We start from the raw sequence: 27,862 nt of genomic DNA, 5'->3' as shown, positions 1-27,862 counted from the left end.
GTAGCTCACCCAGCCGCAGGTAAGGGCAGGCCGTGCTCCATCATTGATGGTTATGCAGCCTCCCCGCACTGAGGACTCGTGCTCAAGATATGACCCATCAGAGCTGCTGCCACAGCCCTCACCTGAACATGCGTTTGCATCACCATCAATGCCATTCCTCGGGTTCTCGCCCTCTCTCTCTACCTCCTTCCCCTACTCCCTCTAGTGGTTCTGCAAAACGATGTCCTGCCCGAACTTGTGGAGGATGTCACCATCCTCATCGACAACCACCACATCTTCATCCTGCTGCAAGATGCAACCAGAGACCCAGTTCATCAGTTGAACACCAGCTTCTGCTCGCTCCCTTGCAGGGTCGACCACATGCTGCTCTGAGCTACAGTAAACCCCCTAAGGACGGTTACAGTTCAAATGCTGCCAGCCGATCATAAGGGGGACACAGTCCCTCCCCCCACCGCTCCATCGTCACGCGCGGGCTGACGCCTCGACACTCACACCACTTATAGGAGTTCCACGTCGACCCCCCAGAGTGGCCCCTGCCGCAACAACCTCCAGAGATGGACATCCCCATCACCTCACTGCCATCTCCCTCAGCAGCTTCACTGCTGGACGCGCCCTCCTTCCACTGCGGGGAGGGAGGGGGAGTGGTGCTGTGTGGTGTCAACAAGTTACGAACGACATATTTCCGCCATCATAAGTTCTTTGATTCTATAGCCTAATGGCCCACGCCATCTTGCTTGTTCAGTTGGCTGTATGACTTTTTGTAATGTGCGTGTCTGTGGTGAAATACACCAAGTCTTACAGAAATGAGTGTGTTTCCTTGGGTTACAAACCAACAGAAATCCCACATATTCATCAGTTTTTATTAAGGATTATCAGTGTCGTTACTGTCTGTGTGATCATTAGATCAGGTAACAGTGTTGTCACTGGGATTACATAGGTACTTATGCAGAACTTCACGTCAATTGCAGGCAGTTGGACCACTAGAAGTGATTCAAAATACAGTAGTAAGATTTGACCTAAACAAACGGGCTGTACTGTAAACTAGGCTACTTGAGCCCTCAGGGTTATCTTCAAACCAAAAAGGAAAAAAGCTTTGGTCTGTTGTCAGAGGCAACAGTCACTAACACGGGAAACTTCCCATCGCACCCCCCCTCAGATTTAGTGATGAGATGACCCAATGGATAGACTGTCAAAACATGAACACAGATCAGACATGAAAACAGGAGAAACTGTAGTGAACTGTGAAGAAAAAGCGAAATAAAAAGAGTGACGGTCTAAGCTTAACAAATGCAATATCGTGGCGTTGTGATTAAGTAGTTATGGCGTAAGACCGTAAACTGGACGAACCTTAGTTCAAAACTCCCTCACGCCCTTTATTTTCTTTTCTTTTTTTCACATTATGAACTGTCCGTCTGGTCATTGAAATGTTTGTTTTCTTTCTGCAGTCTTGGCAGTTGTCACACTATACTTTGGTTACAGAATATGAGTCATGTGGTACCATCGCAAGTACATGTGATGAATAGCATCGGCAGGCGAGATACCACATAGACGTCTCACAGAAATAAAAACAACAAATAAACAGGTGTGAACTACCCATATGTTACAACCAAGGAATTCAAGAGTCAGAATTTCAAAACTGGAATGCAGCTTCAAAAACGTTAAAAACATATGTTTTGACAGAGCACAGAGAAACTGTGTGACTGTGAAACTGTTGCGTCCATTTGTTGCAGGTTATGTGACAAACTGTCATGTTTTCATCATTTCCTTGGGTGTGATCAAATTCACATTCATATGAACATCTAAATCAGCCAAGGAGGCATTTCTCATTCACTTACCAGACATACAAATTAGGTGTGTGCATATGAGATTCCTACCATATGTCACAAGTACTGCCACTAATGTCGTGTGTGGCACACCAAACGTGTTTCCAGGTGGAGAATTTTGTTGACTTGTCACCTTTTCATGAAATGTTTGCGGTTCCCATTCAAAAACAACTTCCTTTCGGCTGCTAATAGAGTAGTTGTGCTGCAGAATCGATTGTCATTATACAGTATGTCCCTACCTTACACCCCGCTGTTGCAAACAGACGTTACACCAGGACACAGACATAAACTTGAATACAGAGAACATTCGAGAAAAAATTGTTTTGATTTTGCTTTTTTTTAACATTTCAGTACAACTTTTTGTTTTCGTGCTTCATCTGTGTTCAGTTTTTGACGGGCTGTTCACTGGGCCCTCTTGCCACTAAATCTGAGGGGGTTACGATGGAGAGCATCCCTTGTAAGAAGTGTGTTACAACTACGATTTTCCAATTGGCAGCAGTGTCCTTAGTATGGATCGGAGCCCACGACAAATACGAAGCCCGCAACGAACTTGTGACATCACACTAGTGTCTTGACCACCACACTTCACTAACGCTCGGCTCCATGTTGGGCCAACAGAAAACCAATACGTTATAGCAATGGAAAGAAACCCACTAAAGACCTTAACTTTGTCATGTGCTACCGAGGGCTTGCATGCATTTAAACGCGCAGTTAAGAACTGTCAATCTCATCAGAAATAGTTACTCGCTCCCCGCCAGAGACGGCTGCTGCGACTCGCAACACCTGCATTGTCAAGTGCTGTTGCATACGCGCTGCAGTGCGTCTCTTGCGTGGGCCTCGGTATGAATAAATTTGTTAGTTCATATACTGGCCGCCAGATGCTTTGCTATGGCCAGTTTGTCATAGTGAAAAATTGTTGATTTGTTCACTCCTCAACTTCCGTATATACCCTAGCCATCAAAGTTTGCGGATCGTTAGTACGTATCGTCTTCTTCTATTTTTTTTTCTTTCAAGTTTCATACCTTTTACTTGTCAACGCATCACACAAAAGTAGGCTACTTAAGACCATTGTTTCTGTCATTTGATTTGGGCTCAAGGGACTCTAATCAGATATCTAACTTCTAAACGCGGTATTACTGCGGGCTCAAGTTGCCTATAAAATACATTCATCTGTAAAATTAGACTGCTGTTTGTAAAATGTAGTTTGTTCACGGGTTTTCGAATGATTACCGAATAGAAGTTGAGTGTGTTCTGATCGAATGCATAAAGCCCACCCTCGGAAATGCCCAATATTGAAGGACATTTAGTTCTACAAATGGGAAGCTTTGTTGGAAAAGTGAAATCTCCAAAACTTGTGAAGAAAGATCTATTTAGTCATTTTGAACTACAGTATATCAAGCCTGGCAGTTCATGTTTTGTGCGGGTGAGAAGTTATCTAAAAAGGAATCACCCTCTTGTAAATATAATTCGGAATGATTTTTACTATTTATTTTATTAATGCAGTATTGTTATGCAGTACAGAAAGTCAAATGCATAATGTAAAAACTATGATGTGCTTTGTGTGCCGCTACACAAATATTAACAAATCATCTGAATCTCGTTTGTTGGTAAAATCGGAGTAAATGTGCAAAATAGCGAAGCATCTTGCAACATCATTGTCAATGAACGTAAGCAAAGAAAAACTTCATTCATTAGAACAGGATGGTCCAGAAATTGTGATAAGCAAGCGAACAAAGTGCACAAACTCTGGATTTAATCTTCTTGTGCATTTATATTTGTTAAGAACTCCATGACTTTCCTCAATTTCTTTTCCTTTTCATTTCGTCTTTTCAGAAGTTACAAGAAAACATGTCTCTACTGCTTATCAATCTCTCTCCATCAACATAATTTTTGTGAAAGTTTACAATTTTATAGACGCCTATTAGATCGAAAAGCAATTTACAAAAGAAAAACCTCGAACTGGTTACTAACGTCTTACTATTAACCTGTCGAAGCGGAAGGTTGGGTTCGTCAAGATCAAGATCAACAACAGTTTTCTCCCTCCTAAGCCAAAGTTCCTCAAATTTAAAATCACGAATATTACTTAAAGCAGCAGTAATTGCTTCTGTTTGTTATGAAATGAGTCAGGCTGTATCCAGTCCAGTAATTTAGAAGATTTTCCAGAATCAGTGTCGAATCTACTCTTGAGTGACGCAATCAACTGGTTGAAAAAGTCGGAACATGATTTTCTGAAAAATTCTTGAAGTACTTAGAATTTGATGTACCCTATTCTTGACCTAGATCGAAACTTTTTGTGCTGTGTGTCGAAGCGGAAGGTTGGGTTCGTCAAGATCAAGATCAACAACAGTTTTCTCCCTCCTAAGCCAAAGTTCCTCAAATTTAAAATCACGAATATTACTTAAAGCAGCAGTAATTGCTTCTGTTTGTTATGAAATGAGTCAGGCTGTATCCAGTCCGACGTTCAGTTTTAATTGCATTTAATAATTTTTCAAACAAGGGATCGGCAAAGTTTTTTTCTTACTTTAGTAACGATTAGTTTTCATATGCAAATGGGACACTGATGATGGTTTAAGAGGTCATAACATCCCTCTAATTAAATAATTTTTGTTAATTTGTACATTAGGTATGCACATGGCGTGAGGCTAGTATATATGCAGTTTCGGACTCTCACTAAATTTTGATGGACTCTCACTAAATTTTGATGGACTCTCACTAAATTTTGAGGAAACACAGTTTATACAATTCTGCACAGTAAATGGCATAACATCATTGATAAATATATACTATGAACGGAAGTCTGTTGCTAAGGTAGAATACTCAAAATTTCTGGGTGTGTCCATTGATGAGAAATTGAATTGGAAGAAACACATCGATGATCTGCTGAAGCGATTAGGTTCAGCTACTTATGCTGTTAGGGTTATTGCAAATTTTGGTGATAAACATATCAGTAAATTAGCCTACTATGCCTATTTTCTTTGGCTGCTTTCATTTGGCATCATATTTTGGGGCAATTCGTCATTAAGAGAGAAAGTATTCATTGCACAAAAGTGTGTAATCAGAATAATAGCTGGAGTCCACCCAAGATCACCTTGCAGACATTTATTTAAGGAACTCGGTATATTCACAGTACCTTCGAAATACATATATTCACTTATGAAATTTGTCAGTAATAGCCCGTCCCAGTTCAAAAATAACAGCGAAGTGCATAGCTACGACACTAGAAGAAAGGATGATATCCACTATTCTGGATTAAATCTCACTTTGGCACAGAAAGTGGTGAATTATGCTGCCACAAATTTTTTTTGTCATTTGCCAAATAGTATTAAAAGTCTGACAGATAGAAAACCAACATTTAAAAGTAAATTAAAAGAATTTCTGAATGACAACTCCTTCTACTCATAGATGAATTCTTAGATATGAAGTAGTAACTATAAAAAAATTAATTATTTTGTGTAACGAAAACTTATGTTAAAATCACACGTTCCGCATCATTACGAAATGTCGTATTCATGAACCTTGGAACAAGGATTAATGTATGTATCTATGTATGTCAGTGAAACATTTACTGATAACCAGAGGGGCAAAGATTTCCGAGGGTACGGTTACGCCTTACCTGGACTTGAGAGAGTTGAACCACAAGCTTGCAGGCTGGGCGCTCAGCCCCGGTAGTCCGCTCTCCCTGACTGCTCAGGACGCTTCTGTGAGCCGGGTGCCTGGATCTGGGGGCAAGACGTCTTTTTTGCAGAATAGGGACAGGCGTCTAGCGAACGTTGCGGATCCGTGTGGATAACTTGTGTAGCGTAAAAGAAACGGCAGGAACTGCAGGTTGCCTCAGCATTTCTAAAGTCGCGTTCATGTTATTCCAAATTACATACGGTGAGTGCGCTGGCCAGAAACCGTACACTGGCCACACAATAACCGTGTCCCGGAGGTCTGATTTACAGACAAGATCTTCGGAGTTCCGTGGGAGCACAAACATACGAAAAGATGGGACCGCACTGGAATTTAACCGCCGATTTTAGGGCAACGAGACTCAGAAATTGTTGACATGAGTTCTGAGGTTCGAGGAAAGGCAAGGGCACTTGTTCATTGGGCAGTAACGTAAAAATTAGACGGAGTGGTGGAACAAGGGCCACTTCGTAAGTGAGAGGTTCAGTACTTCGGGGCATCCTTCAAGTAAATTATTTTGGGGTCTATGAGAAATATAGGCGGCACTTTTACGGGCACCTTCAAAATGTTTCCTCAGTATTTCATTACCTGACTGCATCGTAAAGCAATAAATCATCGAAAACACAATCTGAATTTCTTTTTCATCTTAAAGAGAAGTCACTTGACGCACAAAACCTTACGCAAGAAATAACTGATTTCAACTTAGTTTGTACTAATTTCGCAAGACTGTCATTGACAAATTCTTACACACTCTTAGTTTTGTTTGTCGTAACATTAACTGAATCACTTCACTCTTCAACCACATCTTTATGCCATTCGGAATTCATATGCATTTTTGCTGATTCGTGAAACATGGACGGCTTATGAATGTGCATGATAACTTACAAAGAACACTTTTAACTGTTTTTAAATAAACCACACTTGGATATCATGACAGCCAGTCTAATAGAAATGTTCTCTAAATGCTACTTACGTCATTCTTGAAATTATGATTTTTGTACGGTTGCCACGGAGACAGTAAAAACTTATGCTTTAGTTAATCGTCACTCTCCTTTTTTCTAACTTTGGAATATCAGTCAGGAAACTACTGTCCCTTTCGTCAAACCAGTTGAAGCCAGCAGAGGTACACGCTAGTTCTATTTCCTCCACCAGTACATTTTCTGAGATATTTAATGGAGACATCTAAAAGTGATTCACCTTCCTGTTATGTTTTATCGCAGGTAGTATATTTTTCGATTATCTCACCTTCATTTTCGGTTTTCATTCGCTTATGAGGTAGTTGACGAATATCGAACGTTTTTCGCTCCATCCACTATGTTTGTACACCTTATAATGCGTCATTGCTCGCTTACAGCTCATTGTTGATTATGGAAAAATTGAGGGGTAACTTCATTCACTGCCGACAATACTTCCACTCCGTATCAATCAAATGGATTTCGCAACCCGACCGAGGTGGCGCTTAGGTTAGCACACTGGGATCGTATTCGGGAGGACGACGGTTCAAATCCCCTTTCCGACCATCCAGATCTAGGTTTACCGTGATTTCTCTCCAACGATCCAGGAAAATGCCACAATGGTCCTAGGCAAGGGCTCCACAGATTTTGTTCCGCATCCATGAAACAATCTGATCTTGTGCTCCGTCTGTAATGTCCACGTTGTCGACGGGACGTTAAACCCTAATCTTCCTTCCTTTTTTTTTTTTTTTTCGTTAGAGCACATTACAGAGAAGTTCATGCTCAAATATGGCGTTTATTTGCGGTAGTGATTATGAAATCAGTTAAATGAATGCTGTCGTATCTCAGCGATTCACTGAGCGCTACTCGCCGTTAGACCACATAGGTCATAGGTTGTCAGTGGTGCCAGTGACGATGACTTTCTACTTCTAACGACTAGTACCAATCAGCAGCGACACAGTAAAAATGAACACCCCATCAGTCTAAATGAAAAGAAATATAGCACAATGTGCAACTTTGTATTAGAGACTGACAATTGTTAATCCTTATTTGAATTTTGAAAGAGTAAGTTTGTGTCTAGTGTGTTTTGTTGCGCAACTGTTTTATTACGCCCGTAGCCATTAGAGGTTTCCCTAGGAAGGCTGCATTTCCGAGACAGAAGTCTCGCTATGGATATCCATCTTAATGGGACCACAAATGTAGTAGCTTCATCACTCATTGTCAGTCAATCGGCAGCTTCGTTTCATTTTGTTATAGATTATCAGTAACACCCAGAGTTTATTCACATGTACTCTTTCTGTTCTTATGAGTGACAACTTGTTCACAATTACCAAGATCCAGAACATTCTGGCTATAGAAATTGGAATTTTATTTTGCGTTTTATCGGTCATACATGTAGTGCACGGTATTTAATTTTTCAAAGACGACATAATTTTTAAGATTTTGCTTCATTTTTTTCATATTTGCCTTTCAAGCCCAAGTATATTTATGGCTCGACAATTCATTTCTTATGTGGTGTCACCGCCAGACACCACACTTGCTAGGTGGTAGCCTTTAAATCGGCCGCGGTCCATTAGTATACGTCGGACTCGCGTGTCGCCACTGTCAGTGATTGCAGACCGAGTGCCACCACACGGCAGGTCTAGAGAGACTTACTAGCACTCGCCCCAGTTGTACAGCCGACTTTGCTAGCGAAGCTTCACTGACAATTACGCTCTCATTTGCCGAGACGATAGTTAGCATAGCCTTCAGCTACGTCATTTGCTACGACCTAGCAAAGCGCCATTACCAGTTTATATTCAGTGTAATAATGTCTAAACAAGAGCGATGTTCTCCAATTGTGGATTAAAGTTAAGTATTCCAAGAACTACGTTCTTTTCTTTATAGGATAATTACTTTACCTTGTTCCAGACCTCACGCCAATCTGCGTGAGCTTAACGCGTGCCTTTCGGCTACCTCCGAGTGGCTTGGCTGTCTTGCTACGCCACTACATCTTAAATGCTAGCAAGAAAGAAAAACGCACGTACCTATTCTGTGCGGAAGCAGCGTAAAATCTGACCATTAGTGCGCTGGGAAGCACTGACTCCAGCGTATTTAACCCTGGAGTGGGCGCTTTGGGTACCAGCTGTCATCCAGCGATTTTACTGTGATTATTTCCACTGTGTACAAAATTTGCAGCATTCCCACGCTCAGTACCTTTCAAATGGGTGCATTGTTGAAGATCCGTTTACAGCTAACGTCAGTTGGGCAGCTAAACAGAGAGCAGCAGGACGTTGAAGTGAGTTGGGGTACAACTGTCCACCACGCGCCTATGTGCATAACAGTTTTTTAAGGTAGGCGTTTTCTTTTTTTAACATTTTTCGTACTTAATTCGTTATAAGTACAATATTTAAAATTTTTATTAATCTGAATAAAATAACTATGTTAACTAAAATGATTCCTCAAGTAGTCTTCAACATGTACTACAATTTACATAATCTGAGACTCAGGAACATGTTTTTATTTTAGTGATGTCAGTTCCGAAAGAAAGCAGGGTGGATGTGTCTTCCGACCCTGAAGTGTGGATGAAGTGGTTCAACGAAGATGCAGTGAATGATGAAAATGATGTATTTGATTCTGAAGAATCTGATTCAAATGACGATGATCAGCTAATGGAAAGCGATCATGACACTGAAACTGAACAATCTGCAGATGAATACGATAGTAAGTACAGCGAGTCTAGTATTTCCTATTATCTTGGGAAGGACAGTAAAACAAAATGGTCTAAGTCTTCCTAAAAGAAACGTGAGAAGAAGGTCAGAGAATATAATAATTCATCTACATGGCCCCAAGACGCAAGGATCAGGAATACTTTCTGAAGATAAGCTATTAGATCTTTTCTTAGACAGCAGTGTTTACAAAATTATAGTTAATTGCACAAATATTTATGTAAGAAATTTGAAAAGCAAATTTCAGAGACATAGAGCTGCTAGACACACTGATGAGACTGAAATAAGAGCACTTTTCGGCATACTCATCCTAATAAAAACCCTAAGAAGTTCTGAGCTTGCTCTGCGATAACTCTAGAAACAACGGTTTAGCATCCTGTTACGTAACTATGAGTGAAAAAAGATTTAAATTTCTTCTGAGATGTTTACGTTCTGATGACGTAAGGGACAGTAGCCTTCGAAAAGAAATTGATAAATTAGCCCCAATTAGAGACATTTTTGAGACTGTTGTTCATAATTTTTCAAAAACTTTGTTCCAAGTGAGTATTTCACTGTCGACGAGCAGTTACTTTCTTTTCGGGGACAATGCCGATTCAGACAGTATCTTCCTAAAAATCCCGCCAAATACGGCATTAAGATATTTGCTTTGGTAGATGCTAAAAGTGCTATACCTTGAACTTAGAAACTTATGCTGTCACTCAGCCAGAGGGTCCTTTCATGCACAGTAATTCTCCTACAGATGTAGTAATGAGATTAGTGGAACCTGTCTGCGGGACTCACCGTAACATTACGTGTAACAACTGGTTCAGTAGTATAGCACTGCCTAAGAAGCAACTAGAAGACAAGAGACTTACATACGTTTTAACGCTCCGGGAAAACAAGAATGAAATCCCCAAAGAGTTTTTACCTCATAAGCAAAGACCTCAATATTCTTCTTTGTTTGGCTTCCAAGAGAATTGTACGCTAGTTTCACACTGACCTAAAGTTAATCAAGCTGTTCTCTTGGTATCTACATTACATCATGATGATACCATTGATAAAGATACAAGAGATTCACTGAAACCAGAAATTGTCACAATATGACAGAGATTGGAGTTGATTTACTTGATCAGCTAATTTTAAAAAAAATTTATCTGTCGCGAAACACTCGTAGGTGGCCTATGGTTATTTTCTATAATTTACTTAATGTTTCTGCCATGAACGCACTGTGCATGTACCGAGCAAATTCTACAACACCTAAATCATTGAAAAGAACGAAGTTTCTGCAGAGGTTGGCCTAGGAAATGATGAAACTTCAAATTCAGTACAGATCTGCTGTCCCTCAAATTCCCATTGAATTACGGCGGCGTGCACGTGTTCTGCCGGCCATAAATTCAACAGTTACGCCACAAGATAATCCCTGAGAAGGTTTCAAAGGACGTTTCTACTAGCGTGGCAGGCAGGAAGACAAGTCAACTAGAAAACTGTGTCATAAATGTAAAAGGGGGATGTGTTTGCCTCATTTGCATACCGTATGTGTTAACTGTCTGGCCGTGCGGTTCTAGGCGCTACAGTCTGGAACCGAGCGACCGCTACGGTCGCAGGTTCGAATCCTGCCTCGGGCATGGATGTGTGTGATGTCCTTAGGTTAGTTAGGTTTAATTAGTTATAAGTTCTAGGCGACTGATGACCTCAGAAGTTAAGTCGCATAGTGCTCAGAGCCATTTGTTAACTGTCTCTGAAATAAATTATTGAAATCTTTGTTTGGAAATTTGTGTTTTACTTCCCTCCCTAAACATATACAAACATAGAAAAAGCAACTAAAGAACATTTGATAATAATTTCAAAGAGTAATTAAGAAACACATATGGAGGACAGGAGTCCCCCACGCACCTAGCCCCGTAACGATATAGCACACGCCTACTGCAGGGATAAATAAGCTGCGAAATATATGTTCATAACATTTCTTTCTGTTTGTAGGTATCTGTTCCTCGTTATTGCCAAACGATTTAGAGCAACGCAACAGCGATAAAAATTAATGCTTGTACTGAGGCTGAACTTTGTATCCATGCTGCATTTTCCTTCTGCTTTCTTCATCAGTCAATTGTTATGCCCTGATAATGGCAGGTGGTATACAAGTCCAAACGTCGTTCTTATTGAGATATCAGTGCTGGCACGTTTGTGCTGACTTTTAAAAATTTGTTTTTTCAGACAAATTGCAATCCAAGATACATCTATGACGGAAATTTTCTCTTAGTTCTTGAGGTTTGTGATTACGTTTTTCATATTCGTCTCAGTTTAATTTTTGGTATCTATTTCAAGATTCGAAAGGGTCAATGTTGTCTTATGTGAGCATTTATCTAAAAATTAGAAGCCATGATTAAAAACTGAATTAGATATAAATTCGTCGCCGGTGTTGGGTCTGGTGCCAAAGACAGCAGGAGAGTTTAGTGTTTACTGTTTGAGAAGTTGGAGCAAGATTTGGAACAGCATCTCTAGCTACTTGGTTCGCTCTCAACAACAAGTGTTTGGAGGCAGAAGAGTAACAAAGGAGCATCTCGACAAATAGAACTCGCAGCTCAAAATTGTTCAATTTAACAACAGTATTTGAAACTAAACGAAATTATCAAAGCACACGCTCCAGTTTTTTCAGCAAACACTGAAAGATTTTCTAACTACAATAAAGTGTTACCCATCAACGGAAGTTCTCTCACTTTCGAGAACTTCTGCGTAGCCACTACCGTACTGCAATAGCTGTAAGATGTTTCGTAAGTCTTCAAATTAATCTTTAAATTAATTTTCCTTTCTGTAATATCAGTATTAACCTCCTATAAAGCTTTTCATTGCTCTAGTTCATTTTATAGCTCACTTTGCGTATGTTTTTATCATTTTTTCGTCATTTTATCGTTATTTTCAGGTTATTTTAGTGATGGCTGTCTAGGTGTTTTAGTTCACAAAAATCTGGGACCTGAAATTACGGATCCTTTTCCAACTGGTAAACAAAATGAATTCTCACTATGGGCAGTTGCCCCCACTGTCCTTCCCCCTCCCCGCCTCCCCCCTCCCCCGCCGGTCACCCGTGATTCTAGGGCTAACAAAGTGAGGTTATATCCTCGTATCACACGTTCTTTTCTATAATGGAGACCACAAATACAGTTACAGATTTGCCCTGAAATAAAAAGATGTGATTCCTAAGTTGCATCTAGTTAAATTTATGTTCAAGCTAGCCTTATATTTTTAGTTGCTCTGTGAAAAGACTTCCTACTTCTGAATATATCAATCAAATCGAAGTCAGATCATGTAATATCCACTCATGTATCAAAATTTATCGTAAAAAGGGAAATATTTTCAGGGCGTTTTCACTGAGGTCATATCAGTCCTGAACTCCGTTTGATTCAAAATGGAGTAGGAAGCTTTCAGACTTTAAAGTATATCTGCGAAATGCAGATTGGAAAGATGTACACAACACACATGGTGTGAAACGAAGATGTAATGTATTCTGCAATATAGCCTACAGTTCCTCGTAGAAGTAAATAACTTTAATAATTTTCATTCCGTTTATTATTATTTTTTGCAATTATTAAGTCAACTTACGGAGACCTGCGCCATCCCTGAACACAGCAGTTCACTTTCCGAGGCAGTACTTAAGACACAGTGACGTTCGGAATAATAATTGAAATTACTTACTAAATCGCTCGTGTGTGATAGGGTCAAGGAAAGCGACCGATTGCAGGAAATGTCGCTAGCGTGTGCGGAAGGGGGGGGGGGGGGGAGGGCGGCTAATAGATTGTTTCTGTAAAGCAGAAGGATGTTACAAATAATGAAACACCATTAGGTCTTATAAAACAATAGTACAACACAACTGTATTTGATTTCATTGTTCTTTGTTTGAAATGATATCTAGGACGTCATAGGGCACATGAATGCGAAACGCAATGAAGTTGTGACGTTCCTTTTCATGCCTTTGCGACATCCGTGAGAACGTCCGATGTCTTCGTCCCTGTTCTCCAGCTGTCGTGGGACGCAATCTGTTTCATTATGCAAAGTAATCTTAACTATATCAGGATCAGTAAAGGAAATCTTAAGTACATTTTATCGACGGTTCTAGAAATACTTAAAGATTCGCTTTAAATAAGTGGACAAAATATTCCGTCACAACTACTATGCCAGTGATTTTAGTCCTAGCTAGAGGAAAGTCCACTTTCTGTCAAAAGCCTTCTGCAACTAACTTTATCTGAGCCGTCTAACACAGGGCTGCCACCGAAAGATAATGCCATGCCTAAGATAATACGTAATTACTCGCCCTCGAAAATCAGAGGCAAAAAAAAAAAAATCCCGTACCCCGCAGGATATCTATCTGTGCTCTAGACTCCGCAAGGGTTTCTTATGAGACTCTCCAAATCTCCAGTTTGGAGAACATTTCGATAGGGTTCAGTCCTTTCTAACGGTCCGTTTCTTCATCCGTCACCGTTCCAAGCTCCATGGTATTACTATTAGATATACGAGTAAGTCACGGCTGTGTTTCAGCCACGAAGTGGTGTGGTTACAGATTGGCTGGCTTCCGTCCCAGTATAAGCACTCCCATTGGCTCGATTTCATCTTCTGCTGCTACAGTCTGATTAAAATTGCTTGATAGTTGACACTTCACGCGTTGGAGCTAATTACCTCCACCCAGAGCTCTCAACGACACGTCTGAACCGTTCGCCGTTGCCAAACAGCGACAACAGTTTGTCAGTTCACTTCGAATTCCTTGTCCGGCATTCTTTCTTGACGTATTTGGATCCCGAATTACGGGTCTGGCACTTTTATTTCGTATCACATGACAAAACACACACACACACACACACACACACACACACACACACACACACACACATACACACAACGATGCGAATGAAATACATACTTTTCATACACAGAACTAACTAAACACTAGTCGATAGTTCCACACAATACGCGCTTCAGCGTCACTTACACTATTAGCATTATTACCAGCATCGGCTTACATTAGCTAAGCTTCGCAGGAAACTGCGAGAAGCCGAATTTCTGAAGGTTGCAGTTTATCGTTGAGGCTAGGCGACTTACAGTCAGACATGTAAGGTCTCACTTCACTGTGCAGAGTGCAATGGGTAGTGTAGCAGCCTACAGTGTTGAAGGTGGTCGGTTCGAATTTTGTTAAAGGCAGTGATTTTTTTTTTCTTTCTAAATATTACCAAAAGACTTTGATTATCATTTTTATTCCATTAATTCATTTAAATGCAATTTTTTATTTCCCTTTCTTTGCCACTTCATTTTAGTCATCGTAGTGACTTTTTATTTACTCTTATTTTTCTTCCTATCACTCTTTTTTCTTGTGCAATCTGCCTGTGTCGCCTGTAATCTGCAACGAAATGCCTACGAGCACTGCTCAGCTGTTGCTAAAGCGGCAGCTCGTGTAGCTAGTGTAGTAATAATTAGAGGTAAGCAATGAGCGAGAAATTACAGTTTACTTTTAGCGCTGAAGCGCGAATTTTTTTCTGTTTTGAGTTTGCTCGCAGAGGTTAGCTTTAATCGCCGTGAACGAAGTGACATTGTTTTCAGTCCTGCCGCGGATTCTTGACCGCCGTATTCCCGGATACATAGCATAATATATTGAGGCTGTTGTTAGCTTAGGACATTATTTTACATTCAGGGCTACAAAACGCGTCGTCTGCCGCAGTTCGGTCGTCGATCATTTAAAATCAGCTGCCAACAGAGCATCTCGCATTTCCGACATACGTCGTAGCAGCCACTTCCGACATTACTCTGCGTTACACATTAACAGCTTGCGTGTGTCGCCTATAATCAAGCGGGAGCCGGCAGCCGATGGGACAACATTGTAACGGCAAGTGACAGACGTCACCTGTCAAGTAATTTTAAACAGACTATAGTACTTCCCTTCCTGCTACTAGAACTTCCCCTTTGTTGTTTTCTGGTATGACTTCTCGTGACTATTATTTTCATTCTTATGTCCTAAAGCCCCGGTGAGAGGTAGAATCTTCTGAAAATAGCAAAGCCAGGTTTAACCGAATCCAACCCATCAGCTAACGGTAAGCCGACGAAGTAGAGCGTACCCGTCCACAGCAGACTTGATGCACCTCGAGTAATGAGCAGTATAAATGCCTACTTACTTCCTATTGAAAAAGAATTATTATAGACTCAATGTATGTCGAGGGACATGAAAGGGAAGCAGTGGTTGGGAAGGGAGTGAGACAGGGTTGTAGCCTCTCCCCGATGTTATTCAATCTGTATATTGAGCAAGCAGTAAAGTAAACAAAAGAAAAGTTCGGAGTAAGTATTAAAATCCACGGAGAAGAAATAAAAACTTTGAGGTTCGCCGATGACATTGTAATTCTGTCAGAGACAACAAAGGACTTGGAAGAGCAGTTGAACGGAATGGACAGTGTCTTGAAAGGATGGTATAAGATGAACATCAACAAAAGCAAAACAAGGATAATGGAATGTAGTCGAATTAAGTAGGGTGATGCTGAGGGAATTAGATTAGGAAATGAGACACTTAGAGTAGTAAAGGAGTTTTGCTATTTGGGGAGCAAAATAACTGAAGATGGTCGAAGTAGAGAGGATATAAAACGTAGACTGGCAATGGCAAGGAAAGTGTTTCTCAAGAAAAAAATTTGTTAACATCGAGTATAGATTTAAATGTCAGGAAGTCGTTTCTGAAAGTACACTACTGGCCGTTAAAATTGCTACACCAAGAAGAAACGCAGATGATAAACGGGTATTCATTGGACAAATATATTATACTAGAACTGACATGTGGTTACATTTTCACGCAATTTGGGTGCATAGATCCTCAGAAATCAGTACCGAGAACAACCACCTCTGGCCGTAATAAAGGCCTTTGTACGCCTGGGCATTGAGTCAAACAGAGCTTGGATGACGCGTACAGGTACAGCTACCCATGCAGCTTCAACACGATACCACAGTTCATCAAGAGTGGTGAATGGCGTATTGTGACGAGCCAGTTGCTCGACCACCATTGACCAGACGTTTCCAATCGGTGAGAGATCTGGAGAACGTGCTGGCCAGGGCAGCAGTCGAACATTTTCTCTATCCAGAAAGGTCCGTACAGGACCTGCAACATGTGGTCGTACATTATCCTGCTGAAGTGTAGGGTTCTGCAGGGATCGAATGAAGGGTAGAGCCACGGGTCGTAACACATCTGAAATGTAACGTCCACTGTTCAAAGTGCCGTCAATGCGAACAAGAGGTGGCCGAGACGTGTAACCAATGGCACCCCATACCATCACGCCGGGTGATATGCCAGTACGCCGATGACGAATTCACGCTTCCAATGTGCGTTCACCTCGGTGTCGCCAAACACGGATGCGACCATCATGATGCTGTAAACAGAACCTGGATTCATCCGAAAAAATGACGTTTTGCCATTCGTGCACCCAGGTTCGTCGTTGAGTACACCATCGCAGGCGCTCCTGTCTGTGACGCAACGTCAAGGGTAACCGCAGCCATGGTCTCCGAGCTGATAGTCCATGCTGCTGCAAACGTCGTCGAACTTTTCGTGCAGATGGTTGTTGTCTTGCAGACGTCCCCATCTGGTGACTCAGGGATCGAGACGTGGCTGCACGATCCGTTACAGCCATGCGAATAAGATGCCTGTCATCTCGACTGCTAGTGATACGAGGCCGTTGGGATTCAGCACGGCGCTCTGTATTACCCTCCTGATCACACCGCTTCCATATTCTGCTAACAGTCATAGGATCTCGACCAACGAAGAGTAGCAATGTCGCGATACGACAAACCGCAATCGCAATAGGCTGCAATCCGACCTTTGTCAAAGTTGGAAACGTGATGGTACGGATTTCTCCTCCTTACACGAGGCATCACAACAACGTTTCACCAGGCAACGCCGGTCAACTGCTGTTTGTGTATGAGAAATCGGTTGGAAACTTTCCTCATGTCAGCACGTTGTAGGTGTCGCCACCGGCGCCAACCTTGTGTGAATGCTCTGTAAAGCTAATCATTTGCATATCACAGCATCTTCTTCCAGTCGGTTAAATTTCGTGTCTGTAGCACGCCATCTTCGTGGTGTAGCAATTTTAATGGCCAGTAGTGTATTTGTATGGAGTGTATCCATTTATGGAAGTGAAACATGGACGATAAATAGTTTGGACAAGAAGAGAATAGAAGCTTTCGAAATGTGGTGCTACAGAAGAATGCTGAAGATTAGATGGGTAGATCACATAACTAATAAGGAGGTATTGAAGAGAATTGGGGAGAGGAGGAGTTTGTGGCACAACTTGACTAGAAGAAGGGATCGCTTGGTAGGGCATATTCTGAGGCATCAAGGGGACACGAATTTAGTATTGGAGGGCAGCGTGGAGGGTAAAAATCGTAGAGGGACACCAAGAAATGAATACGCTAAGCAGATTCAGAAGGATGTAGGTTGCACTAGGTACTGGGAGGTGAAGAAGCTTGCACAGGATAGAGTAGCATGGAGAGCTGCATCAAATCAGTATCAGGACTGAAGACCGCAACAACAACAATATACGTAAGAGTACCAGCCTCCATAGCCAAGGTCACTAACGCACGCTTCTGTGGTGGCGCTCGACTTGGTGGATGAAATTTTCAGTGCGACTGTTTCGTCGATAGCGGGTGGAGAAATGGTAGTGTAAAGTTCCTGATCACCAGTCTTTGCACCAATGTCCTGGATTAAATTCCAAACTCCTAAGCAGCGTGTCATGAAGTGAGGGCATGCGACGCAACTGGTGGCGATCCGTTCGTCGACTGGGGACGTTAAGCTCTGCGGCCCCATTGGTGCTATTCGCGGGGACTAGGCTATGTACCCGCACCGAGTTTCACCCTCCCCATTCCTTTCATTTATAACAACACAAACTCAACATTACATTGTAAAAAAATTATCACAGTAGTCCACACGACACAGCTACACACATAACACTTAATAAAAAGTCGGAGGAAGGCAACGGCAGACCACCCACCACTAGGATCTTTCCATTAGCGGCACTGCAGGATTCCTGCATCTGCTCCCCTAAGCTCGTATCCTTGAGTATGGGTCTATTTATTATTTGTTATTATACGTAAAAATACTGCCCAAACTTAACTACGATAATGCAGTGCTTGCGTTGTTGAGAAGGACGATGCACTGTTCCTTGGGACATGCATGCATGTGCGAAAGAACAGGCACTGCGTCTACTACAGCCATTATGAAATACATGAAATTTGTTCGCCGTTGTGAATACGGACAACCGTATCAGCCGTATAAGAGAATGACGACAATGAAAATGAATGCCGCACCGAGACGCGAACTCGGATTTCCCGTTTTATGCGAGCCGTCGCTTTAAGGGAACACGGAACCTAAAAATGAAATTTTGGGTTTTCAGTTTATTGTGAAATAAAATACTACAGATCTTCCTCTTTAAAATGACATATTAATCTTACCTGTAGCTCAACTCCAAGTATTGAAAACAGTATTTTCCATAATGTGCTGTAGAGGACATGGATACATGTTCATTGAAAACATCGTTTTTCAAAACTTCCGGTCTTTCCAAAGATTTTATATTATGTTGGCAACACGATTTCGTAGGTAATTGTTTTGTCTGCGTATTGCAGTCTTTGGATACTGTTGTTTACATTGAGCATTTGGTGGTTATTGCACGATTTGTGTTGTATTTCTATTGCGTAACTGGAACTCATCAAATATGCCTCGATTTAGTAACAGAGTTTACAAGAGGAAGAAGCCTCCTGCGAGGTACACTAGTGGAACTGTGATAATTTCTCCGACCTTGGGAAATGATTCTGAAAATAATGAGGTTATTCATGAAGTGAAATCTACTCCTGTCTCTAGGACAAGCAAGAAGTTGCATGGATCAACTGAAAAATACTGCAGTTTATTGGAGAAGTGTAGTGAGGATAATGTGAACGAAATAATTAACATTTCATTGCTCTCAAAGGTGATTGAAAGTTCAGTACTGTGTACGGAATGTTGCAAATTAAGTATGTCAGTAAATGTCAAGCGACACATAGGACTTGCAGCAGAAACCTGTCTCCATTGTACTAGTTGTCATTACAGTGTTTCATTTTGGAACTCAGAATATTTCGAAATAGGCCAAGGTGAAACTGATAGTGAGAAAAGCAAGTACTATGGTGTAAATATTAGATGTGGTTATGCTCTAAGGTCAATCGGTAAGGGATACCCTGCTGCTCAACTGTTTTGTGGTGTAATGAATCTACCACCACCACCAACGAAATTCCCAAAATATAACTCGGTTGTTGGATCCTGTGTTGAAGATATTGCCCAAGAATCCATGAAAGAAGCAGTGGAGAAGGCTGTGGCGGTGAATGAAGAAATTCCAGATGTTCAGAATCCTCTGGACCTGACTGTCGCACTATATGGTACGTAGCAGAAGTGCGGGCACACTTCACATAATTGGGTAAAAACGGCAACAAGTGCTGATACTACAAAAGTTATAGATGTTGTACTTAAATCCAAGCACTGTAGGTGTCCTAAAAGAGTCAAGGATGAGCATGCAGAAAACTGTCGAAAGAATTACAGTGGGTCTAGTGGGGCCACGGAAGTTTCCGGTGTGAAAGACATTTTCAGTCGCTCTCTTCCGTGGTACAAGGTCAGATACCTACAGTTCCGGGGTGATGGTGATTCGAAGTCTTTTGCTGCTGTATCTGAGCTGAAACCTTATGGAAATGATGTTACCATTTCTAAACAGGAGTGCATAGGTCACGTTCAGAAACGTATGGGAACAAGGTTGCGTCGATTGAAGACCAAAATGAAAGGCCACGTGCTCAGTGATGGAAAGCCTTTGGGTGGAGCTAAAAGATTGACAGACGAGGAAATCAACAGATTGCAGAGAGACTATGGACTGGCAATAAGACAAAATACTCACAGTGTTGATACAGTGGAAAAGGCTGTAATGGCACTTTACTACCACACCTTATTGACTGACGAGGAACCACTCATGGACTATGCCCACAGCGACCCAATTCCTGGTGCAAGTATAACAAATATCAGGGATCTGAACGTGTATACAAGCATCATCACAGTCTACCAGAAACTGTCCTGAAGGCTATAAAACCAATTTTCAGAGATCTTTGTGCAACTGGACTTTTGAAGAAATGTCTCCACGGACGTACACAAAATCAAAATGAGAATGTGAATAATGTAATTTGGACCAGAATCCCAAAAAATGTGTTTGTGGAAATTCATACTCTTCTTTTTGGAGTATATGATACCATTGCTACGTACAACAAAGGTAACATTATAAAGTGCAATGTGCTGCAGAAGTTGGATGTGATGCCCGGAAAGTACATGGTGAGTGCAATGATGTCGATAGACAATGAGAGGAAACGGGATGCTGAAAGGAAAGAAAAGGAGTGTGAGAGGCAAGCCAGACAAAGAATGAAAGGTGTGAAAAGAAGGCTAGATGGGGAGATGTCCAGTGACAGTGAAAACCCCTCTTATGGTGCTGGACTCCACTAAAATGTTAGTGAAACTTTGAAACTCGTTTTCCACTAATTCACTTTTTTGCCATATAAGGAACATTTTCTGCTAAACTAGTAGAGATAAAGGCTTAAAATTTTCAAGAAATGTAAACAGTGCCAATACACACCTTGTATCATAGCCTTTTTGTGATACATAATTGATAAAAGATTTTATTTCAAAGATACTATGCCAAAAAATGTGTCAATTATTTTCAGTAACAAAATAATTAATATCTTTCCAAAAAAACACCAATAAATTAAAATCCATGTGGTACATGGTATTAAATATATGCAATATTATACTGTAAAAGTTTCATCATTCTGGTGTTAATAGTTCATAAGAAAATGTTCCTTACATTTAACATTGGAGGTATAGGACGTTCCGGGTCCCCTTAACCGCTGTGGCTATCCCCACACGACTCACGGCCAGGTCGAAACTTCCGTATTTCGTCCCTATGTCACAACCTGTATTCGTAAACACATTACGTAATTGCCGTACAGGAGAGTACGTTTTAATTGAAAGTCGCTGCATGGTATCTTCTTTCAATAACCGTTCAAAAATGGCTCTGAGCACTATGGGACTCAACTACTGTGGTCATTAGTCCCCTAGAACTTAGAACTACTTAAACCTAACTAACCTAAGGACATCACACACATCCATGCCCGAGGCAGGATTCGAACCTGCGACCGTAGCAGTCGCACGGTTCCGGACTGCGCGCCTAGAACCGCGAGACCACCGCGGCCGGCTTTCAATAACCGTTAACTAAATATTACTACCTATTGTCCAAGGTCTGTATTACCTGTTGCTTGATTGCGAAAATACACTCCTGGAAATGGAAAAAAGAACACATTGACACCGGTGTGTCAGACCCACCATACTTGCTCCGGACACTGCGAGAGGGCTGTACAAGCAATGATCACACGCACGGCACAGCGGATACACCAGGAACCGCGGTGTTGGCCGTCGAATGGCGCTAGCTGCGCAGCATTTGTGCACCGCCGCCGTCAGTGTCAGCCAGTTTGCCGTGGCATACGGAGCTCCATCGCAGTCTTTAACACTGGTAGCATGCCGCGACAGCGTGGACGTGAACCGTATGTGCAGTTGACGGACTTTTAGCGAGGGCGTATTGTGGGCATGCGGGAGGCCGGGTGGACGTACCGCCGAATTGCTCAACACGTGGGGCGTGAGGTCTCCACAGTACATCGATGTTGTCGCCAGTGGTCGGCGGAAGGTGCACGTGCCCGTCGACCTGGGACCGGACCGCAGCGACGCACGGATGCACGCCAAGACCGTAGGATCCTACGCAGTGCCGTAGGGGACCGCACCGCCACTTCCCAGCAAATTAGGGACACTGTTGCTCCTGGGGTATCGGCGAGGACCATTCGCAACCGTCTCCATGAAGCTGGGCTACGGTCCCGCACACCATTAGGCCGTCTTCCGCTCACGCCCCAACATCGTGCAGCCCGCCTCCAGTGGTGTCGCGACAGGCGTGAATGGAGGGACGAATGGAGACGTGTCGTCTTCAGCGATGAGAGTCGCTTCTGCGTTGGTGCCAATGATGGTCGTATGCGTGTTTGGCGCCGTGCAGGTGAGCGCCACAATCAGGACTGCATACGACCGAGGCACACAGGGCCAACACCCGGCATCATGGTGTGGGGAGCGATCTCCTACACTGGCCGTACACCACTGGTGATCGTCGAGGGGACACTGAATAGTGCACGGTACACCCAAACCGTCATCGAACCCATCGTTCTACCATTCCTAGACCGGCAAGGGAACTTGCTGTTCCAACAGGACAATGCACGTCCGCATGTATCCCGTGCCACCCAACGTGCTCTAGAAGGTGTAAGTCAACTACCCTGGCCAGCAAGATCTCCGGATCTGTTCCCCATTGAGCATGTTTGGGACTGGATGAAGCGTCGTCTCACGCGGTCTGCACATCCAGCACGAACGCTGGTCCAACTGAGGCGCCAGGTGGAAATGGCATGGCAAGCCGTTCCACAGGACTACATCCAGCATCTCTACGATCGTCTCCATGGGAGAATAGCAGCCTGCATTGCTGCGAAAGGTGGATATACACTGTACTAGTGCCGACATTGTGCATGCTCTGTTGCCTGTGTCTATGTGCCTGTGGTTCTGTCAGTGTGATCATGTGATGTATCTGACCCCAGGAATGTGTCAATAAAGTTTCCCCTTCCTGGGACAATGAATTCACAGTGTTCTTATTTCAATTTCCAGGAGTGTATTTGTTGGAGGGGGGCAGGGACCGCAAATTTATGGTTCGCACCGGGCGGCAGAAATACACGCTACACGACTAAGTAGCACTAAAACAGGTCAGTGACGCATTGCATATCAGTAGATAATCCGAAACAGCGTCAACCGGCAAATTACTGTCGGTACAGGCAGAGAAGTCAGTTTCATTCTTCAACTTCGCAGACAGTATATTTTTATCTATTATCGATGGAGTCTATTAAACAACAATAAATTTGGACTTTTGTCAGAGGATCATGTTCAGTAGCACCCGGACAGGAAATTAAACTGAACGAGCTGAATCAGAAGTTTCAAATAACATTTCACCCAGTATTTCGAAATAAAACGTCATATCTCAGAATGGAAATTAAAATAAGTTCACATGAAATTTTTGTTAATCAGTTTTTGAATACAAATAAAATCTTAAGACAGTTTAATTTCGATCATTTGTATCCAGTAGCAATATCATGGAGCTTGGAACGCTGGCAGATGAAGAAAAAGTTGTCAATGATGAACCATTGGAAAGGACTGAACCCTATCGATAGACTATAGGGAGTCTACTGTACTTTGCAATAATATCTCGTCCAGACATTAGTTTTGCCATTAATTACTCAAGCTCATTTAGTAATAAACATTACTCGAGCTGATTTAGTAATAAACCAATGGTTAGTCACTGACAAGTCATGAAACACATTTTGCTGTACCGGTACATAAAACGACTGTGAAGTGTGGTATATTCTTTGATAGAGGCTCAACACTGTTTGTCTATGCTGATTCTGATTATGGAGATGAGATATCAATTAGATGTGGCACCAGTGGAGTTCTTATAATGCAAGGAGGACCCATTGTTTGATACAATCGAAAGAAGGTCTTGTGGCAACTTCAACAGCTGAAGAGGAATACCGAGACGTTGTCCCTTCGGCCAATGGCATGTGTTGGGTAAGACGCCTTGGACAAGAACTTGGAATTTCAGGTTTCAATCAACAGACAGAACTGTGTGTTGAGAATGAGGATGACATACATACTTGTATATGTTGAAGAATGCCTATGACGAAAAAACAACAATGGGAAAGAAATATACTGAAATGCCACGAAAGTTCAGTTAACAACAAATTGAAACCACTATCAAATTGAAACGACTATCGAATTGAAACGACTATCGAACCACTATCAAATTGAAACGACTATCGAACTGAAACATGCGGAATGTTCAAGTCAACTTGCTGGAATATTGACTAAACCACAGACTTGTGAAGTGTTTGTAGAATTAAGAAGAAAAATAACTAAGGAGAAGTGTTGAGATACAATTATTTTTCTATGTCTTGTTGTTATACGTAATGCAAGGTATATATATATATATATATATATATATATATATATATATATGTGTGTGTGTGTGTGTGTTCCATGTAATTTTTTTAGTAATTACTCTTTACTAAGTCAGCCAGTTGTTTCTTGTCCAAGCTTGTTGTATGTGAATAAGTTATATGAAAGTGTTCATCTTTAAACATCACCAAAAAGTTACTTGTCATTAAGACTAGAATTTATCAAGAACAACCATTCAACCAAAGACTGCATGACTAATCAGTTGCCCACCCTTGTCACTATGAGGAGGAATTTATCCATTGTAATATAGTACTCTTATATTAACAACTAGTGAACTGTTTTGAGTTATCTGTTGTATTGTACTGCGTACTGTATGTGACATTGTCTATACCTGTAACTGTTATTATTATTAGTAGTAATATTAGTATCAGTAATACAGTGGCTACCTCTTAGTCATTACCAGTCAACAAAATTATCTTGCTCTATAGTGAGGAACCAACTAAAATGAAATTGCCCTATCACATAAACTGAGTGTTGCACTGGGGAGAAGAAGGGGGACAAATTGATGGATCAGAATTTGTGTTATTTTATTCCATCCATTCACTGCTTCTCTTTCGCTGTTTTTAGATACTTATGTTACTTCTCACATTAGGTAGTACGTATTTTTTCTATACCTGCACTTCATAACTGATTATGCTCACATATGCTAGTAGATACTATAAATTTATGTTTCTAGTATTCTTCATGTCACTAATGTCCCCTGAGTGACTTTTTTTCAGCATCTGGTTGATGCAAGGGTGCCCATGCTAGATTTCTTTTATTTTTCAATACAATAATGACACGTCAGTGCAAAACTGAAGAAATAAAAGTACTCACCTGCATTGTTTATAGAACAGTTGTTTTTATTGTGTTGTGAGTCAGTCTAACGTAGTTATGGACTATGCAGTATAATATAGCTTCTTAATTCCTCCAGAAGTCAGCTATACAGTCAAACCCGAATATTTGGAGACAAGTGGTAGAAAAAGTCGACATTTCTGAATTGTAATATTTACCTTGTGCATCAGTGTTGCTCTCTTTGAAGCATCCATTGTCCTCCATTCTGAGTCCCTCTTGAATGCTGCTTTAGCTGCAGCAACTGCTTTATCTACATCAGCCTGTAACATTCAGTTTCATCCACAATCAAAGAAAATTGCATATGTGAGTTGAGTAAACACATTTCACTGATTGACTGTTCCGCTGGTTCTTGGTAGCATATTTTATGCGTTATATTTGTGATGAAAATACAAATGATTTGTGATGAAAATCACACACTACTGCTGTAATATTCTACAATATTATACAACATTACTGCAGTATTGTGCATGTTTTCATTCACAATAAACACATTTCCATAGAAATGAGAAAATTGGAATCTGTTACCTTGTCAGCCTCTGACACATCAGCAATTTTTTCTCCATTTGTAGGGTTGTAAACAGGAAATTTCTTCCCAGAAACTGAATCAACAAATTCGTTGTTGATGAAAATCTGAAACACAATCATTATGCCAACTGTATTACATTTCATTAAGATAAAAATATAGAAAAAAATCACAAAATAATAAAATTAAAAGTAATAACAATTTGTGAAGTTGTTTATATATTTACTTTTGCATTGTAAAAAGCATGTTAGTGTTTTGTTATTTGCGTATTCAGCAGTGTAGGTTTGGTAACTCTACTAAAAATATTATAACTAAATCCAAGAAAACAGTTTTCCACCGAACAAGTACACATACCAAATCCATTTTTCTGGTGAACTGATATTTTCTACATGTGTTTAGAATAGTCTGAACTGAATAATATACAACTCAGAAATACATGAAAGTGCATTGTCATTTAGGTAGTAGTAATACTTCATATCTATTAAAAATGTGGCAGACTAAAACTGGCATGACAAGTATCACACTTCACACCTACCACACATTGCAACATCTTCAAGATGCATGAATATGGGAAACATCCAGATTGGGGAAAAGTTGTAGTTACGTTTACTTCATCCGTCCAATTGCAGGAATATACACCATGACTTATTAGTTGGACTACTGGAATTGTTCAAAATCTGTCTTTCCCTATGCGTAGTGGTATACTACTCTGTCTGTTTTACTCGATATTTTTGCAGATGATGTGAATTTCATCACAAGCAGCACTCTCTCTACCCCATAGCCTTTGGTTTTCCATATCTTTTTGAAATGCCTCCTTCCAAAGGGCCTACTACTCTCTTGAAGCTACAAAACAGACATCTGAGGAATTCAGAGACACGCATTTCCAGAACTCTTGATATTCGTCATAAATGACACAATGCGCTACAGTTGTAAACATTATTTATTTCTAAAAAGGAAAGCAGCAGTTGTGTCCCATCTTCAGGTGTATCTGCTAAGCTATAAATCAATAATAATATTTATCCATGTTGTTAACACAAGAAAAGAAAACAGAAAGTCTTATAAAAAAACCACGTGTGTAAATTAAAATGTGAGTCCATATAGGATGCATAACTGAGTTTAAAATACACACATCAAAAAAAGTTTTGCATCACCTCGGCTCCGAGAGTTCCGGAACCTGTACAGAAAACTGGAATAGAGATCAACATAAACATCGTTTCCGCCCTTTTTAATGCTCATGAAAACCGCACATTGCATGTTGTACCACGATACAGCGAGACCTTCAGAGGTGGTGGTCCTGACGGCTGTACACACCGGTGCCTCTAATACCCAGTAGCACATCCTCTTGCATTGATGCATGCATGTATTCGTCATGGCATACTATCCACAAGTTCATCAAGGCGCTGTTGGTCCAGATTATTCCACTCCTCAACGGCGATTCAGCGTAGATCCCTCAGAGTGGTTGGTGGGTCACGTCGTCCATAAACCTTTTCAATCTATCCCCACCGAGCGAGGTGGCGCAGTGGTTAGACACTGGACTCGCATTCGGGAGGACGACGGTTCAATCCCGCGTCCGGCCATCCTGATTTAGGTTTTCCGTGATTTCCCTAAATCGCTCCAGGCAAATGCCGAGATGGTTCCTTTGAAAGGGCACGGCCGACTTCCTTCCCCATCCTTCCCTAATCCGATGAGACCGATGACCTCGCTGTCTGGTCTCCTTCCCCAAACCAACCAACCAATCTATCCCAGGCATGATCGATAGGGTTCATGTCTGCGGAACATGTTGGTCACTCTAGTCGAGAGATGTCGTTATCCTAAAGGAAGTCATTTACAAGATGTACACGATGGAGGCGCGAATTGTCGTCCATGAAGACAAATGTCTCGCTAATATGCTGCCGATATCGTTGCACTATGGGTCGGAGGATGGCAGTCACTTATCGTACAGCCGTTACGGCGCCTTCCTTGACCGCCAGCGGCGTGCGTCGGCCTCCCATAATGCCACCCCTAAACAGCAGGGAACCTCTATCTTGCTGCACTCGCTGTACAGCGTGTCTAAGGCGTTCAGCCTGACCGGGTTGCCTCCAAAGACGTCCCCGACGATTGTCCGGTTGAAGGCATATGCGACACTCATCGGTAAACAGAACGTGATGCCAATCTTGAGCGGTCCAGTCGGCATGTTGTTGGGCCCATCTATACCGCGCTGCATGGTGTCGTGGTTGCAAAGATGG

The 27,862-nt window shown here is 41.6% G+C and overlaps 1 protein-coding gene across 1 annotated transcript in view; it reads right to left on the bottom strand.

Annotated features, from left to right (window-relative positions):
* Positions 1 to 27,862, bottom strand: part of LOC126260915 (aldehyde dehydrogenase 1A1-like) — a 98,626-nt gene that overhangs the window by 68,710 nt on the left and 2,054 nt on the right. Inside the window, exons 2-3 of the mRNA XM_049958374.1 lie at positions 25,640 to 25,744; positions 25,273 to 25,374 (exon numbers count right to left, since the gene is read on the bottom strand). Coding sequence (XP_049814331.1) covers positions 25,273 to 25,374; positions 25,640 to 25,744 — 207 coding nt within the window. The remainder of the gene's footprint in view (positions 1 to 25,272; positions 25,375 to 25,639; positions 25,745 to 27,862) is intronic.

Source organism: Schistocerca nitens, chromosome 5, assembly GCF_023898315.1.
Source record: "Schistocerca nitens isolate TAMUIC-IGC-003100 chromosome 5, iqSchNite1.1, whole genome shotgun sequence".
NCBI lineage: Eukaryota > Metazoa > Arthropoda > Insecta > Orthoptera > Acrididae > Schistocerca > Schistocerca nitens.
This window is presented reverse-complemented; position numbering and strand designations above follow the sequence as displayed.